A 14,112-nucleotide genomic window follows, 5' to 3' on the forward strand; every position below is an offset into this window, starting at 1 on the left:
TGTCCCTTTGTTCCCTGCAATTTTGTGCCGAGTCGCTCGCTATTAAAAAATCGTCCAGATATGGGATTATTAATATGTCCCGCTCCCTTAGGTGGGCCATCATTTCTGCCACTATTTTTGTAAATACCTGTGGGGCTATAGATATTCCGAACGGCAGGGCTCTGTATTGAAATTCCCTTACCACCCCCTCTATAGAGACTGCAAGTCTCAGGTATTTCCGGGAGTCTTTGTGAATGGGGATGTGATAATACGTGTCGCTGAAGTCTAATACTGTCATAAAACAGTTCGGGGACAGGATTTTGATGGTGGATTTGATTGACTCCATTTTGAATTTTTGGTTTCTGACATAAGTGTTTAATTTTCTTAAGCTTATTATAGTCCGGAAGGTACCGTCTAGTTTGGTCACCAGAAACAGCGGGGAGTAGAACCCTTTGCCTCTCTCCTGAAGGAGAACCTCCTGGAGGACTCCTTTCTTTACCAAATTTAAGACCTCGCATTCCAGAGCTTTTTGCTCTTGAGTAGAAGACCTTAGCGGGGTCACCACGTATTTTTGGGGTGGGAGAGAAAGAAAGTCTACCCTCAGGCCCGACTTGATCAAATTTAATAACCACGGGCTGTTTGAGATTTCCCTCCAGGCTGGAAAGAAAAGGATTAATCTTCCTCCCACCCTGGGCAAACTGTCACTTGGAGGGTTTCTTATCCCAGGAAGAACTGCCAAAGAGGAACCCTCTTTCTCTTTTTCTTCCCTCGTCCCATCTCTGTTCCCTCGGGGCCCTTTTCTGAAAAAATTTTTTGTTCCGAAAGGAACTTTTAAATGCCGCCAGCCCCAGGTTCGGAAACCTCTTTTTCTTATCCCCTGCTTTCTGGAAGATGTCATATAGCGTCTCGCCGAATAGGAATTCTCCCTCACAGGGGATGGAACAGAGCTTCATTTTTGTTTGTGGGTCACCCGGCCAACATTTGAGCCACAAGGTTCTCCGGGCTGCGTTTGACAGTGCTGCCGCTTTATATGATAATCGGACTGAGTCAGCTGATGAGTCCGCCAAGAAGGCCGCCGCTCCCCTTATTACCGGAATATATTCCAGAATTTTTTCCCCTTGGTGTGCCTTCTCTCAGTTGTTTCTCGAGCTGGTCTACCCAGACCATTAAGGCTCTGGAGGTACATGTGGCCGCTATGGTGGGCCTGAGATTACCTCCTGCCAATTCCCAAGCTACCTTGAGAAAAGTATCGACTTTTTTTTTATCTAGAGGCTCTTTAAGAGAACCCATGTCCTCAAAGGGGAGGGCGAACCTTTTTGAGGCCTTGGCGACTGCCACATCGAGTTTTGGTGCCTTGTCCAAAGATGTGGACGCCTCCTCGTCGAAGGGGTATTTTCTCTTAAGGGAAGGGATCGTGGCATTTTTCCTGTCTGGCTTCTCCCATTCTTTTTTAATCAGTCCCTGGATGTTTTTGTTTAATGGGAATACTCTGCGTTTCTTTTGGCCCAGTCCTCCGAACATTATATCTTGGACCGATTTATCGGGGCGTGGGTCCAATACCCCCATTGTAGACCTTACTGCTTTCATTAATGTGTCTACTTTTTCTAGGGGGAAACAGTGTCGCCCTCCCGTTTCCTCGTCTGAGGACAAGGAGCCAGAGTCAGATGTGTGTGACGGGATTTCTCCCAATGTTGAGGAGTCCGACTGGGAGCCCACTATAGTGTCCTTCTTTCTTGGTTTATCCCCCTGTTTTAGGGCTGAAAGGGCACTCTGAATCTCCGATCTTATTACTGCTCTTAGGTCAGAGGCGAAATCCGGGGTTTCCTCTCAGAGCATTTCCTGGATGCATGACTCGCAGAGCTTTTTGTTCCACGTTAGTGGTAGAGCTCGGCTACATGTGGGGCAATACCTGTTTTTCTTTTTCTCCTTCTTTCCCTAATAAGGGAAAAGAAGTTTTATACAATGGTGAACATTCTCATAGATCGCTCATCCATATATGCGGTTGCAGGTACCAGTTCAGGAGGTGGACTCAAGTCCTGAGTAGGACGATCCCCGGTTGGCGACTTGCTCCTTGCGGCTGACTCGCTACGCCGCGTGAAGTGACTGCTGGAATGGGCGTCCCTGTCCCATTCCTTCTGCCAGTGTTGCTGCTGCTGCCTGGCTTGCTGCCTGGCCTGCTGCTCCTGATGCTGGTCGCTGTCTGCCATTAGTCACAGGACGCTTCCAACCAGGAGCTTTTTTGTTGTTTTAAATTTCCCGGCGTGTGACATCATTTCCGCTTACATCCTGCACCACTGTATGCAGGGAGAGCGCACCGCGCCTGCGCTGACCGGGGGACCCGGAAGTTGCCACTATTTCCGGGGCAGCGGCCATTTTAGTACACCCTCTGTACCTTGCCGCTGCCCACGCATCTGCCGGGTCCCCGCCAGCCCCAGCCTCCTTTCCGGAGTGGTGGCTCGGTCCTTCTTCCTCCCGCTCACCCTGTCGACCCCATCGGCTGCAGCGGTGGCAGCTTCAGGCACCGACCCCGCCGTGACAGGGGCCTCCCCGCTGTCAACCCCCGGACGGGACTGGCCCCGGCTCTCATGTACATTTTGCTGCTGCTGCCAATGCTGTAGGTTACCCGTCAGGGACAGGAACCCAACTGGGGGCGGAGGAGAGGTGCCGCCCTTTTTATCTGTAGGTTCCTGTCCCTGATGGGCGGATCCCCTCTCTCCGTGGTGCTGTCATGGGTGAGAGAGAAAATTAAGCAGCTCTTCTTTGTTTGATGGCTTGTGATCATCTTGATTACATTCCAGAGGTTATCAATGGGGTTCAGGTCTGGAGATTGGGTTGGCCATGATAGGGATTTGATGTGGTGTCCCTTCATCCAAACATTGATTGACTTAGCTGTGTGGAAGGGCGCATTGTCCTGATGGAAAAACCAGTCCTCAGAGGTGAGGAACATTGCCTGAGCAGAAGGAATAAACTGTTTTTCCAGGATAACCTTGTATGCGGCTTGATTCATACGTCCTTCGCAAAGATTAACCTGCCCAATTCCAGCTTTGCTGAAGCATCCCCAGATCATCACCGATCCTCCACCAAATTTCACAGTGAGTGCAAAACACTGTGGCTTGTACGCCTCTGCAGGTCTCCGTCTAACCATTAGATGACCAGTTGTTGAGCAAAGCTGAAAATTAGGCTCATCATAGAAGATTACCTTACTCCAGTCCTCTATGGTGCAATCGTTATGGCCTTCGGCAAGCTTCAGCCTGGCTCTCCTTGGCTTCTCATTGATGAAAGGCTTTATTCTACCTTTACATGACTTGAGCCTTGCCTCTAGGAGCCTGTTACGAACTGTTCTTGTCATGCACTTCACCCCAGCTACCATTTCCCATTCCTTTTGTAGGTCACTTGATGTCATCCTGCGGTTGCTAAGTGACATTCAAATAAGATGACGGTCATCCCGGTCAGTGGAGAGTTGTTTTCGCCCTCTGCCGGTCTGTAACTTCGTTGTCCCCTATGTCTGCTGCTTGACCTTGTTGTAATAGACTGCCGTCTTAGAAATTTTAAGGATGGGGGCAACATGACGCTCACTGTATCCCTATGCCAGTAAAGCCAGAATTAGGCCCTTTTCCTCACTCAAGACTTTTCTTTTCAACTTCATTGGCTTGGTTAAAAGTTATTTTTTTTATTCCTATTATGGTATTTTTGGCACATTACTAGCACTTGTTTTGCCATCCAGCTTGTCCTATTGCAAGAGGATTGCGAACACCACAGTAGGGTTTTTTATACTTCGTTAAATAATATTTGGTTCAGGTGATCACCTAATCAGAAGCACATTAAGTAGAATGAGGTGTATTCTGGCTGGAATTCAACTGACACTGGAATGGAATGGCTGTCAGACATGTAGAGAAGCTGATTTTTATAAAACTGTGCAGTGGTCTGCAGTGGTCTCTTAATTTTTGTTAGAGCTATATATCAGGCTGCGGGAGCATATACCAGGCTAGAGGGACATATCCAAGGATGGGGGAGCATATACCAGGATGGGGGAGCATATACAAGGCTGGGCGAGCATATACCAGGCTGGGGGAACATATACCAGGATGCAGGAGCATATACCAGGCTAGTGGAGCAAATACCAGGCTGGGGGAGCATATAGTAGGATAGGATAGGAGAGCATAATCGAGGCTGAGGGAGCATATACCAGGAAGCAGAACCATATACCAGGCTGGGGGAGCATATAATAGGCTGGGGGACCAGGATGGGTGAGCACATGAAAGACTGGGGGATAAGAATGGGGGACAACTTACCAGGCTGGGGAAGCATATACCAGGGTGGAGGAGGATATGTTAGGCTAGGAGAGCATATACCACAGGGGAGGAGGATATACCAGGGTTTAGGAACATCCACCAGGCTAGAGCAGCATATACCTTGCTGGGGAAGCATATGCTGGGCTAGGGGAGCATATATCAAGGTGGAGGAGCATACACCAGGGTGGAGGAGCATACACCAGGGTGGGGGAGCATATACCAGGGTGGAGGAGGATATGATGGGTTATGAGAGCATATAGCAGGCTTGGGGAGCATATACCAGGCATGGGGAGCATACACCAGGATGGGAGAGCATACACCAGGATGGGGGAGCATATGCCAGGATGGGGGAGCATATACTAGTCTAGGGGAGAATATACCTGGATGGGAGAGCATATACCTGGATGAGGGATCATACACCAGACTAGAGGAGCATATACCTTGCTGGGGGAGCATATGCTGGGTTAGGGGAGCATACACCAGGGTGGCGGAGCATACACCTGGCTGGGGAAGCATATACCAGGCTGGGGGAGTATATACAAGGATGTGAGACCATATATCAGGACTAGCTATTGAACCCGTTCTACGCCCGGGTGGTGAGCATTTTTATTGGTATATTTTTGTGCTATGTTAAAGGGAACTGTCATGATCCAGGTTGGATTATGACAGATAAATGCACAAGTAACCTTTTTTTTTTCTTAAGCTGTGTGCTTAAAGTTAGTTTTGCCCCGGTGGCCATTAGGGTCATTGTACTGTGGTGGTTTCAGTTCTAGTTTTGCCCCCGGTGGCCGTTAGGGTCATTGCACTTTGGTTACCTTAGTTTAGTGCACGTGATTATGAAGCAGGGGTGATTGCTTTGGCTCTTACCTATAAAAGAGTGTCAGGTGATTGCAATCACTGTTGGTGATATTGGACATTTCCAGCCATCCCTGGTGGAGGAAGGAGCTAGCGAGAGTTCCTTGCAGCAGTCAGTGTCCTGGTGTGGAAGAAACCACAGTGAGGAGTTCCTTGCAGCTCTTGCAACGCTTGGTGAAGTAGCAGCGATTCTGGAGGAAAGCTGCATTCTGGTGGTGGACTCTGTTGCTGGGAGCAATAGCAACAGAGCAAAGCTAAGTGGTGTTATCCCTGTTTGTACCTTTCCTTTTGTGTGTTTCAGTGCATTGGTGGGATTAGTTTCTGCACTGTCCATTTCACTAGAAAGGGCTAGGTGCAGGGCGAGCTAGGGTTTTTAGGTATCCGGTTCGGCGACAGGTGCGGAGCCTGTATAGGGACTGTTAGGAGTGTAGAGACACTGACTCAGTGGAGTGCAGGAGGTCTCCACGTCCCCTTTCCCTATTGCAGGGCCCTCCATTGTATCGGTTTTCCTGGTGTTTCCCTTAATTGTGTAAATACGCCCTGCTGGAGGCAGTATATCCTGATATACGTGTAATACTGAAATTCACCTGCTGGAGACGGGGTATCCGGCTGCACGTTATATTATTTAAATTCGCCCTATTGGAGGCGGTGTATCCAGGGTCACGTGTGTCATATAAATTCACCCTGCTGGAGGCGGTGTGTCGCACGTGACCATCACAGGAACCAGTCACCAGAAATAACGTTGTTAACCTGCAAACATGCAGTCAATATGCAGGTTAAAGATGTTATCATGCTGCCTGGTGCTCACACAAAGCCAAATGCAGAGGGGGAAAATGATCTTTGTTCTTGGCAGTATGGTCATTTCAAAAAAGTTTGCTCATTTCTGCATCGAGATGTTTATTGTTCCCAAGTGAGCTCATCCAACAAACACATCACGTAAAGTAGGGTATCAATAATCAATTGTGCACAGAAGGTATAGAGAAACACCTTTGTACATAGAATATCTTCGTATGCTGTCATGACACGTCTCACCATGCCTACTCTGTAATGTTCTTGTACTGGCATGCTCCTGCACTGTCACTTTTCTAACCAGTCTTCCCAATATAGTCCATGGCTGCGCTGGTGGAGATGCTGCACTAAATTCACAGGGTCACTTAGTTCATTGTGTAAGGGTATGTTTCCATAGTCAGGATTCCTCCAGGATTTGCTGCGGATTGGACTCTGCATACAGCCGCAGCGTGCAATCCGCAGCGTCCAGATGTTACAGCATAGTGGAGGGGATTTTATGAAATCCCGTCTCCACTATGCGTGCACGGCCGCATCCAGCAGCCCTGCATAACTGGACAGGCGGCGCATCTTTATACAGTAGATCGCAGCATGTCTATTTATCGTGAAAGACGCTCAGTCTCCGCAAGATAAATAGCCCAGTCTATGAATAGGATGCGGTGATTCCGCATGGTTCAATGAACACAATGAGTACAAAAGCTGGCAGCGCTTTGGGTGGAGCCGAGTTTCCACTGCGTCCAAAGTGCTGCATATCCGGACCGTGGTCACATACCCTTAGAGTCCAATTAGCCAGTTATTACCAGAGCTAAGTTGTTATCTGGTTTTGAGTAGATTATTACCAGACCCTACTTCTAAATCCTTTCCGCCTACATATTTCTTGTTAACCTCAAATCGGTTTGGCTTCTCACTTGACTGTCCTTCCAGGACCGGTACGGCCGCTAGAAATTCAACATATAATTACAGTAGACTCTGTGACTTCTCTGCATTTAGTGGTCACTACTCACCTGGATAGTCATATGTAGGAATAACCTCTTTACACCGCTCCTCACCCCTCACATATGTCTCTGTAGTATTAATATGGGTCAGATCTTCACCCTGAAACAAATATTGTAAAAGTCACACAGACAGATGGAGAAGTCACATCTATGATCAGCTCTAATCCTGCCATCTCCACCGTTCTCATTACACAAGTATAAACCATATAATCCTGGTGGATAGAACAAGACTGAGCACAAGACCTTCACAGCCATCTACATATCATAGGGGAGATCTCATGACACCTTCTCTCCATCTACCTGATGATCCTGAGGAGCACTGGGATCTTCTTGGTTACAGTCCTGTGGAAGAAGAGGACGGGGACATCTCTCTGGTGTTGTCATCTTACTGGGTAGATCTGGAGGAAACACATACAGGGACTGAATTCATTCTTTACATACAGATAATTCTAGGCCATGTGGATTTAGTCCTGTCTATTACCTGGTGATGTGAGGGACTGGGGAACCTCCATCATGACGTCCTTGTACAGATCTTTGTGTCCTTCTAAATACTCCCACTCCTCCATGGAGAAATAGATGGCGACATCCTGACACCTTATAGGAACCTGACACATACAAAGATACTGTCATACCCCAATCCCTTCTTAGCATTACTGTATAATGTCCCAGCATTCCCAGCAGTGTTACCTCTCCAGTCAGCAGCTCAATCATCTTGTAGGTTAGTTCTAGGATCTTCTGGCCATTGATGTCCTCATGTTTCAGGGTGTGAGGTGGAGGCCCTGTGATTGGGCTCAGAGGTCTTCCCCATCCTTCAGACAAAGGATCCTGACAGCGCTCATTAGAGGTCTTCTTCACTACTTTGTAATCCTGGTTATGGAGAGACATTAATAAATCTCACTACAGACATTTCCACAGTCCTCACCTCTCCAGCCATGACATATCTGAAGAACTCTTGCAGGAGGTGCTATTGATGAGGAGAGGCTGCCATCTGCGGCCCAGCCAAAAATCAAGTGGAACAAAAGTACTGTATGCTGGAAGGGTTGCAGGGGGAGTGACCTTGTGTGCTTGACTGGATCAGGTGACCCACAGGAAAGATTTCCCTAGTATAAAAGTCCTGCACGCCCATTCATGATGATATTTGGCACCAGGGAAGGGAGCGGGACAGACATGCTCCAGAGATACCGCTGAGACCAGCGTGGCAGGCCTCAGCATGGAGTCTACGCCACCCAGATGTTGGTCACCATCTGGCAAGGTCTGAATTCCCCAGAAGATATCCCCAAAAACAGCTTACACTCGTCAGAGCAAGAAGCTGTGTACTGCTCTGGTCAAGTCTCCGAGTCCCAACTTTGCCTGTCAAGAGCTGATGCCCAGTCCTCTCTGCCTTGAGTCTGAGAGACTTCCACCGATGGTCAAGCTGAGAAGACCCATGCAGAGACTACGACAAGAGAGGCACTCCTGCAATTGAGGAGGAACGGTGTGAGTGAGCAGGGCCGTCACTTCCAGCTATCATCAATGGTACCAGGATCAGCTGGGATTAGGAGTACAGGTTGTGAGGAGGCCGGTTGGTGCGTTAGAGTCTCAACGGGCTTTAATACACTATTTCAGTAAGAGACTTGCGGTCTAGTGGGAAAGCCCGGTGACCTCTGCTAGAACCAGAATTTTGGGTGAGAACTCAAGTGGTGACTCCCAAGACTGGGCGCATCACGTTTGTGAAAAGGACACCAACGTTAACTAGAGAAAGACTTTCTTGTTTAGTCTAAACCTGGTATTGTCTCTACTGTTAAATTGCATAGCTACTAACACTAATTGTTTGAAAGTTACTGTTGTATATAAATAGCATTATATCAACCCTTGTCTGTTTCCACCTTGTGATCTCTGCTCGTTGCATCCAGACTCCTGCATTACTTTTGGTGTATTCGGCAGGATGCAACATCAGACATAGAGATGGCGGACTAGTCTGTGAACCAAGCCCGGCAAGTGAAATATACACTTGTTGGCTATGCTCAGCAACCTTCCCAAGTTCACAGTGAGCAGTGTCACTGTGGGACTGGGCAAAGATGCTGAAAAGCATGCTACGCATGTATCCCTTGACCCCTACTATTCACGCCGAGTCAACCCTCCGGACCCTTAATGGGGAGGCCAGACAGATGGTTACGTACTGCCCACTTAGGGATCGTGACACTGTGGAAAAGGTGATAAAAATCTTGGAGGATATGCATGGTGACACCACGGACCTAAGGTACCTCAGCATGTGTTTGTTCTAGCGGGTCCAAGGGAAAAGTGAGACAATAGCTTAGTATGTTAATGCATAGCATGAAGTGACGGTCCATATCACCAAAAAGACCCAAGATGGGAACTGAAGGCTGGGTCCCTTGGACGAAGTGATGCGGGACCAACTTGTTGCTGGACTGAAGGATCACTCTCTGAAGCAGATTGTAATGCAGCTGCTTTGCAAGTATGTGCAGACTCCACTAGGGGGTGTTGGTGAGAGAAGCGGTCGCACCTGCAGCACCGTGCAGCTGCACAGCGCCACTAGGTGGCGATAGAGAGTGGTCAAAATGAGCCAAGTCAGTAATGGTCTGTAAGGGTAGTGTTTAAAGGGGAAAACAGAACTCATGGTCAAATACAAGCTGAGGGTCTAAATTAGATGGAAGTAGAAGAACCAGAGATGTGAGACAGAGAGCGATGTCAGAGTTCAAGCTGAGTCATACACAGAGGGGAATACACCCCAGAATAACACTAAGTCAGGTATAGAGAACAGTCAGGCACAAGTATGGAAGGCAGAGGTAATAGGAACACTGGGGTATAACTGGTCACCTGCTCAAGCCAAGGACCAAAGCTATCACTGACACGGGATTCCTGCAAGAACACCAAGAAATAGCCACCCCCAAACCAAAGAGAGGCAGAAATAGTTATCCCCGCCATGACCAGGCTGGAAGAGGAAAAGCAGAAAGCAAAACCTGACCTGGGTCATGACACAGATCTTAAAGGAGCACCATGCCTGAATTCCGGTCTGGGCTTTCTTAAAGTCGGGGCCAAAGATAGAGTCTTGGAGAGAGATGCTCCAGTTCTCTCCCTCGCGGTCTGGAGTCATGAAGGGGTCATGTCTGAGTCAACACGTACTGAGTCCGACTGGGTACGGGAGATATGTTAAGAGATTTGGGACATTCGAGGTGAGTTATGCAGCATCAAGAGGACCCTTGCTGCCAATCCTCTAGCCGATAACCCGAACTCACGTGAGGGGAGGTCAGAGAGGGAAAGTCGATCCTTTCAGAACACATCATGTCGCGTACGTAGCCCATCGGCGGAACCCAATCGAGAGTATTGAACCTGTGGTGGAAGGGGACACATTTCAAGACACTGTCCGAATCGAGAAAGGAGGAGATGGGGTGCCCATTAAACTAATGCAACCCACGGTTGTGCAGAATACCATGTGGTTTCGAGCCTCAGAGGGAGAAAAGAATTCTGAGGATATTGTCTCTGAGAGACCCATTATCTGGGCTTAATTCAATGGGCAACACATTCACTGCTTGATGCACACGGAGGCATATTTCCCGAAATTGCTTGCTCCAGAAAAGAACACAGCATCCGAATGGTGGCGGCTAATCAACTGCCTATCCCAGGAGCAGGAGTAGTGTGGATGTCTGTCCGGGTGTCCGGGAAGGATCTGGGCTGAAAAGGAATAGTGTTGAGAAAGGGATCCGGAGGCAGAGGACCCACTGTAACCCTGGGCATGAATGTGCTAAAAGAAGTGGGACAATTCTTAGCTAAGGGCCCAGATAAAAACAATTGGACCTGTGCCACACATAACCCGGCAAGTAAGAAGGTGTTTCAGCAACTATTGAGAGTCAGCAAAATTCAGAAGTTACCTGCTGTCTCCCATTTTGATACAGGAAAGATCTGAATATTTTTCTGCTGCCTCCCAGTAACTCGGCGAAGTACTGATACCAACAGAATCCACTGTGACACTATCAGTGGGACAGACTGTACTCACTATGCCGTTACTGGCTCATGTATCCTTAGAGGATGTGGACATCCATATCGAGCCTATAGAGGGAGAAGAAGCGATCTCCGGATTATTGGTTGCCCTCAACCTGGCCAATGTGCGACAGGGACGAGTACCTGTGCACTGTAAAAATTTTAAGTGGAGCTATTCTACAGTTGGTGCCCTGACAAGAAGTGGCCCAAGTCTGTATAATGCTGGAAGATCTCCCCAGAGCTGAAGCTATAGGACTGACACCTGTGGGAAGAGACCATGGATCTTTGCGGTGTCGATTGATAGTCAGGAAAACCGAAGTGAACCACTGGCTGGACTTCACCCCTTGGAACAGATGGAGGCCAGCCTCACAGAGTTACATAAGTTGTGCAGGTTGAACAGTTATTACAGCCATATTGAGATGTGTTTGCACAGCATCAAGATGACTTAGGGTGCATCCATGCTATCACTGATGTGATCCCTACAATTTCCACTGCTCCCATTCGAGAGAGGTATCGGCAGGTCCCATCTCAGATGTACCAGGAGGAGAAAGAATTGTTGGCCCATATGCTGTGCAATGGCGTGATCTGCGAGAGTCAGAGTCCCTGGGTGACCCCCCCCCATTGTGTTCGCTTGGAAAAAGGATGATGCCCTGCATGAGTTTCTGCGTAGACTACCGGAGGCTGAAAGAGTGTACTCCTAACCTTTGCCCAGAATTGAAGAGTCCCTATCTGTGCTAGGAAAAGCCGAATATTTTTCCACACTTGATTTAGCCAGTGGCTGCTGGCAAGTCCTGGTGGCTGAGAAGAACTGCCAGAAAACAGCATTTGTCCTCCTATGAGCCTGTTTGAGTACAACCTGATGCCTTTTCGGACTGATGAATGCACCAGGAACCTTTCAGCAGTTTATGGAAAAATGCTTGGCAGGCCTGAACTTTGAAGCCACTTTGATCTATCTGGATGACATAATCATTCATTCTGCCATGTTTGAAGAGCATCTTCACCGGCTGGAGTGTCTTAGTTAAGTGGCCCATTCCAACCGACCTGAGAGAACTGTGAGCATTCCTAGTGCTAGCCGGCTACTACTGCAGGTTCATAAGGGACTTCGCCAAGATTGCGGCACCACTCAACGAGTTGTTGCGGGGCATGGCTGGGGGAGCCAAATGTCAATCCATTCAATGGGGACCATGACAAGAGGAATCATTTCAGTCATTGACAGATGCCCCAATTTTGGCATACCCTGACTTCTCACAGCTCTTCAAGCTGTACACCGAGGGAAGCCTATAAGGTCTGGGGGCAGTATTGGCAGAGTTACAATAAGGAAGAAAGCGGGTGATTACGTATGCCAGAAGGTAACTGAGAGAGAAAGATAAGAAACCGGACAATTACAATTCGTTCAAACTGAATTTGCTGGTGCTGGTTTGGACCATGACTGAGAAATTCACTGAGTATTTGTCGTGGTTAGAAATACACGTGTGGATGGACAAGAACCCACTGGCCTACCTAGAAAATGACAAGCTGGGAGTGCTAGAACAGCGTTGGGTCGCAAGGATGTCTAAATACCAGTACAAGATTTCCTAGCGGTCCCAGAATACTCAAGCAGACCACTTGTCCCGAATCACCCAAGCCAGACCGAAGACAGACATAAACTGTGTTCCAAATTATTATGCAAAAAGAGTTTAGGAGTGATAAGGTTAGAATTGTTTTGTTTGTCATTTAAACTCATTGATGGTGATGTGTGTCAGGGCTCTTTATATCACTGAAAGCAATGGCAGATACCTGTGCAAATTAGTTTGGCAGGCGTGTCCAAATAAAGGCAAGACTACTTAAGAAGGCTGTTCCACATTATTAAGCAGCCTACATTTTTTTGCCAAAATGGGAAAGAAAAAGGATGTGTCGGCTGCTGAGAAGCAACAAATTGTGGAGTATTTAGGTCAAGGCATGACTACAATCAACATTGCCAAGACACTTCATCGTGATCATCGCACAATCAAGAAGTATGTAGCTGATTCCCAGCACACACGTGTGTGTGATGATAAGGAAAAATTAAGGACTCTTTCCAACAGGCAATTGCATCAGGTTAAAAGAGCAGCTGCAAAAATGCCTTGTCATAGCAGCAGACAAGTTTTTGAAGCTGCTGGTGCCTCCAACGTCCCCCGAACAACAAGATGCAGGGTCCTTCAGAGGTTTGCAGCTGTGCGTAAGCCATCCTGTCGACCACCTCTATCCACTGCACACAAGCAGAAACGGCTCCAGTGGGCCAAACGATACATGAAGACTGACTTCCAAATTGTTTTGTTCACCGATAAGTTTCGTGCAACGCTCGATGGTCCAGATGGATGGAGTGGAGGATGGCTGGTTGATGGACACCCCATGAAAACACGGCTAAGGCGCCAACAAGGAGGAGGTGGAGTAATGTTTTGGGCTGGAATCATGTGGAGAGAGATTGTCGGCCCCTTTAGGATCCCTGAAGGGGTAAAGATGAACTCCATAGTCTATGTGGAGTTTCTAAGACAGCACTTCCTGCCATGGTTCAAGAGGAAGAACCGTGCTTTCCACAGCAAGATCATTTTCATGCATGATAATGCACCATCTCATGCTGCAAATAACACATCTGCATCTCTGACTGCTATGGGCATAAAAGAGGACAAACTTATGGTGTGGCCACCATCTTCCCCTGACCTCAACCCCATTGAGAACCTCTGGAGCATCATCAAAAGGAATGTCTATGATGGCGGGAGGCAGTTCACTTCTAAGCAACAGCTCTGGGAGGGTATTCTGTCCACATGCAAAACAATTGAAGCACAATCCATCCAAAAACTGACAAATTCAATGGACGAGAGCGTTCAGAAGCTTCTTTCCAACAAGGGGTCCTATGTGCAAATGTAACATCACCGAGAAGAAAGTTTTGACTTGAAAACTGTTTGATTTCATTTTGTAATAAGCTGATAATGCTTATAATTTCACAATTGACCATTTTTTTGTTCAAAATAAAAATAAAAAGGTTGAAAACTCTGCTGTGCATAATAATTTGGAACATGCATTTTGAGTGTTTCTTATTTTTAAAAATATACTGTTTTCATGGGCAGTTTGTTAAAAAAATTGCAATTATACTAGAATATTAGATGACTGGAAAATAACAATGACTGCAATTCATATAGGTAATTTAGAGAAAATATGAGGAAATATTTTTTGCATAATAATTTGGAACACAGTGTAGATGAAGAGCT

The 14,112-nt window shown here is 47.5% G+C and overlaps 2 protein-coding genes across 2 annotated transcripts in view; both read right to left on the minus strand.

Annotated features, from left to right (window-relative positions):
• The window catches only part of LOC141094243 (uncharacterized), a 1,213,871-nt gene that overhangs the window by 374,321 nt on the left and 825,438 nt on the right, over positions 1-14,112 (minus strand). The gene's annotated exons all lie outside the window — the stretch shown is intronic.
• Positions 1-14,112, minus strand: part of LOC141093939 (uncharacterized) — a 197,074-nt gene that overhangs the window by 77,414 nt on the left and 105,548 nt on the right. The window contains exons 13-16 of the mRNA XM_073579620.1: positions 7,595-7,774; positions 7,389-7,512; positions 7,208-7,305; positions 6,917-7,007 (exon numbers count right to left, since the gene is read on the minus strand). Of these exons, the coding sequence (XP_073435721.1) occupies positions 6,917-7,007; positions 7,208-7,305; positions 7,389-7,512; positions 7,595-7,774 (493 nt within the window). The remainder of the gene's footprint in view (positions 1-6,916; positions 7,008-7,207; positions 7,306-7,388; positions 7,513-7,594; positions 7,775-14,112) is intronic.

Source organism: Dendrobates tinctorius, unplaced genomic scaffold (genome assembly GCF_039654945.1).
Source record: "Dendrobates tinctorius isolate UK_male_01 unplaced genomic scaffold, ASM3965494v1 ptg000063l, whole genome shotgun sequence".
In the NCBI taxonomy this organism is placed as follows: domain Eukaryota; kingdom Metazoa; phylum Chordata; class Amphibia; order Anura; family Dendrobatidae; genus Dendrobates; species Dendrobates tinctorius.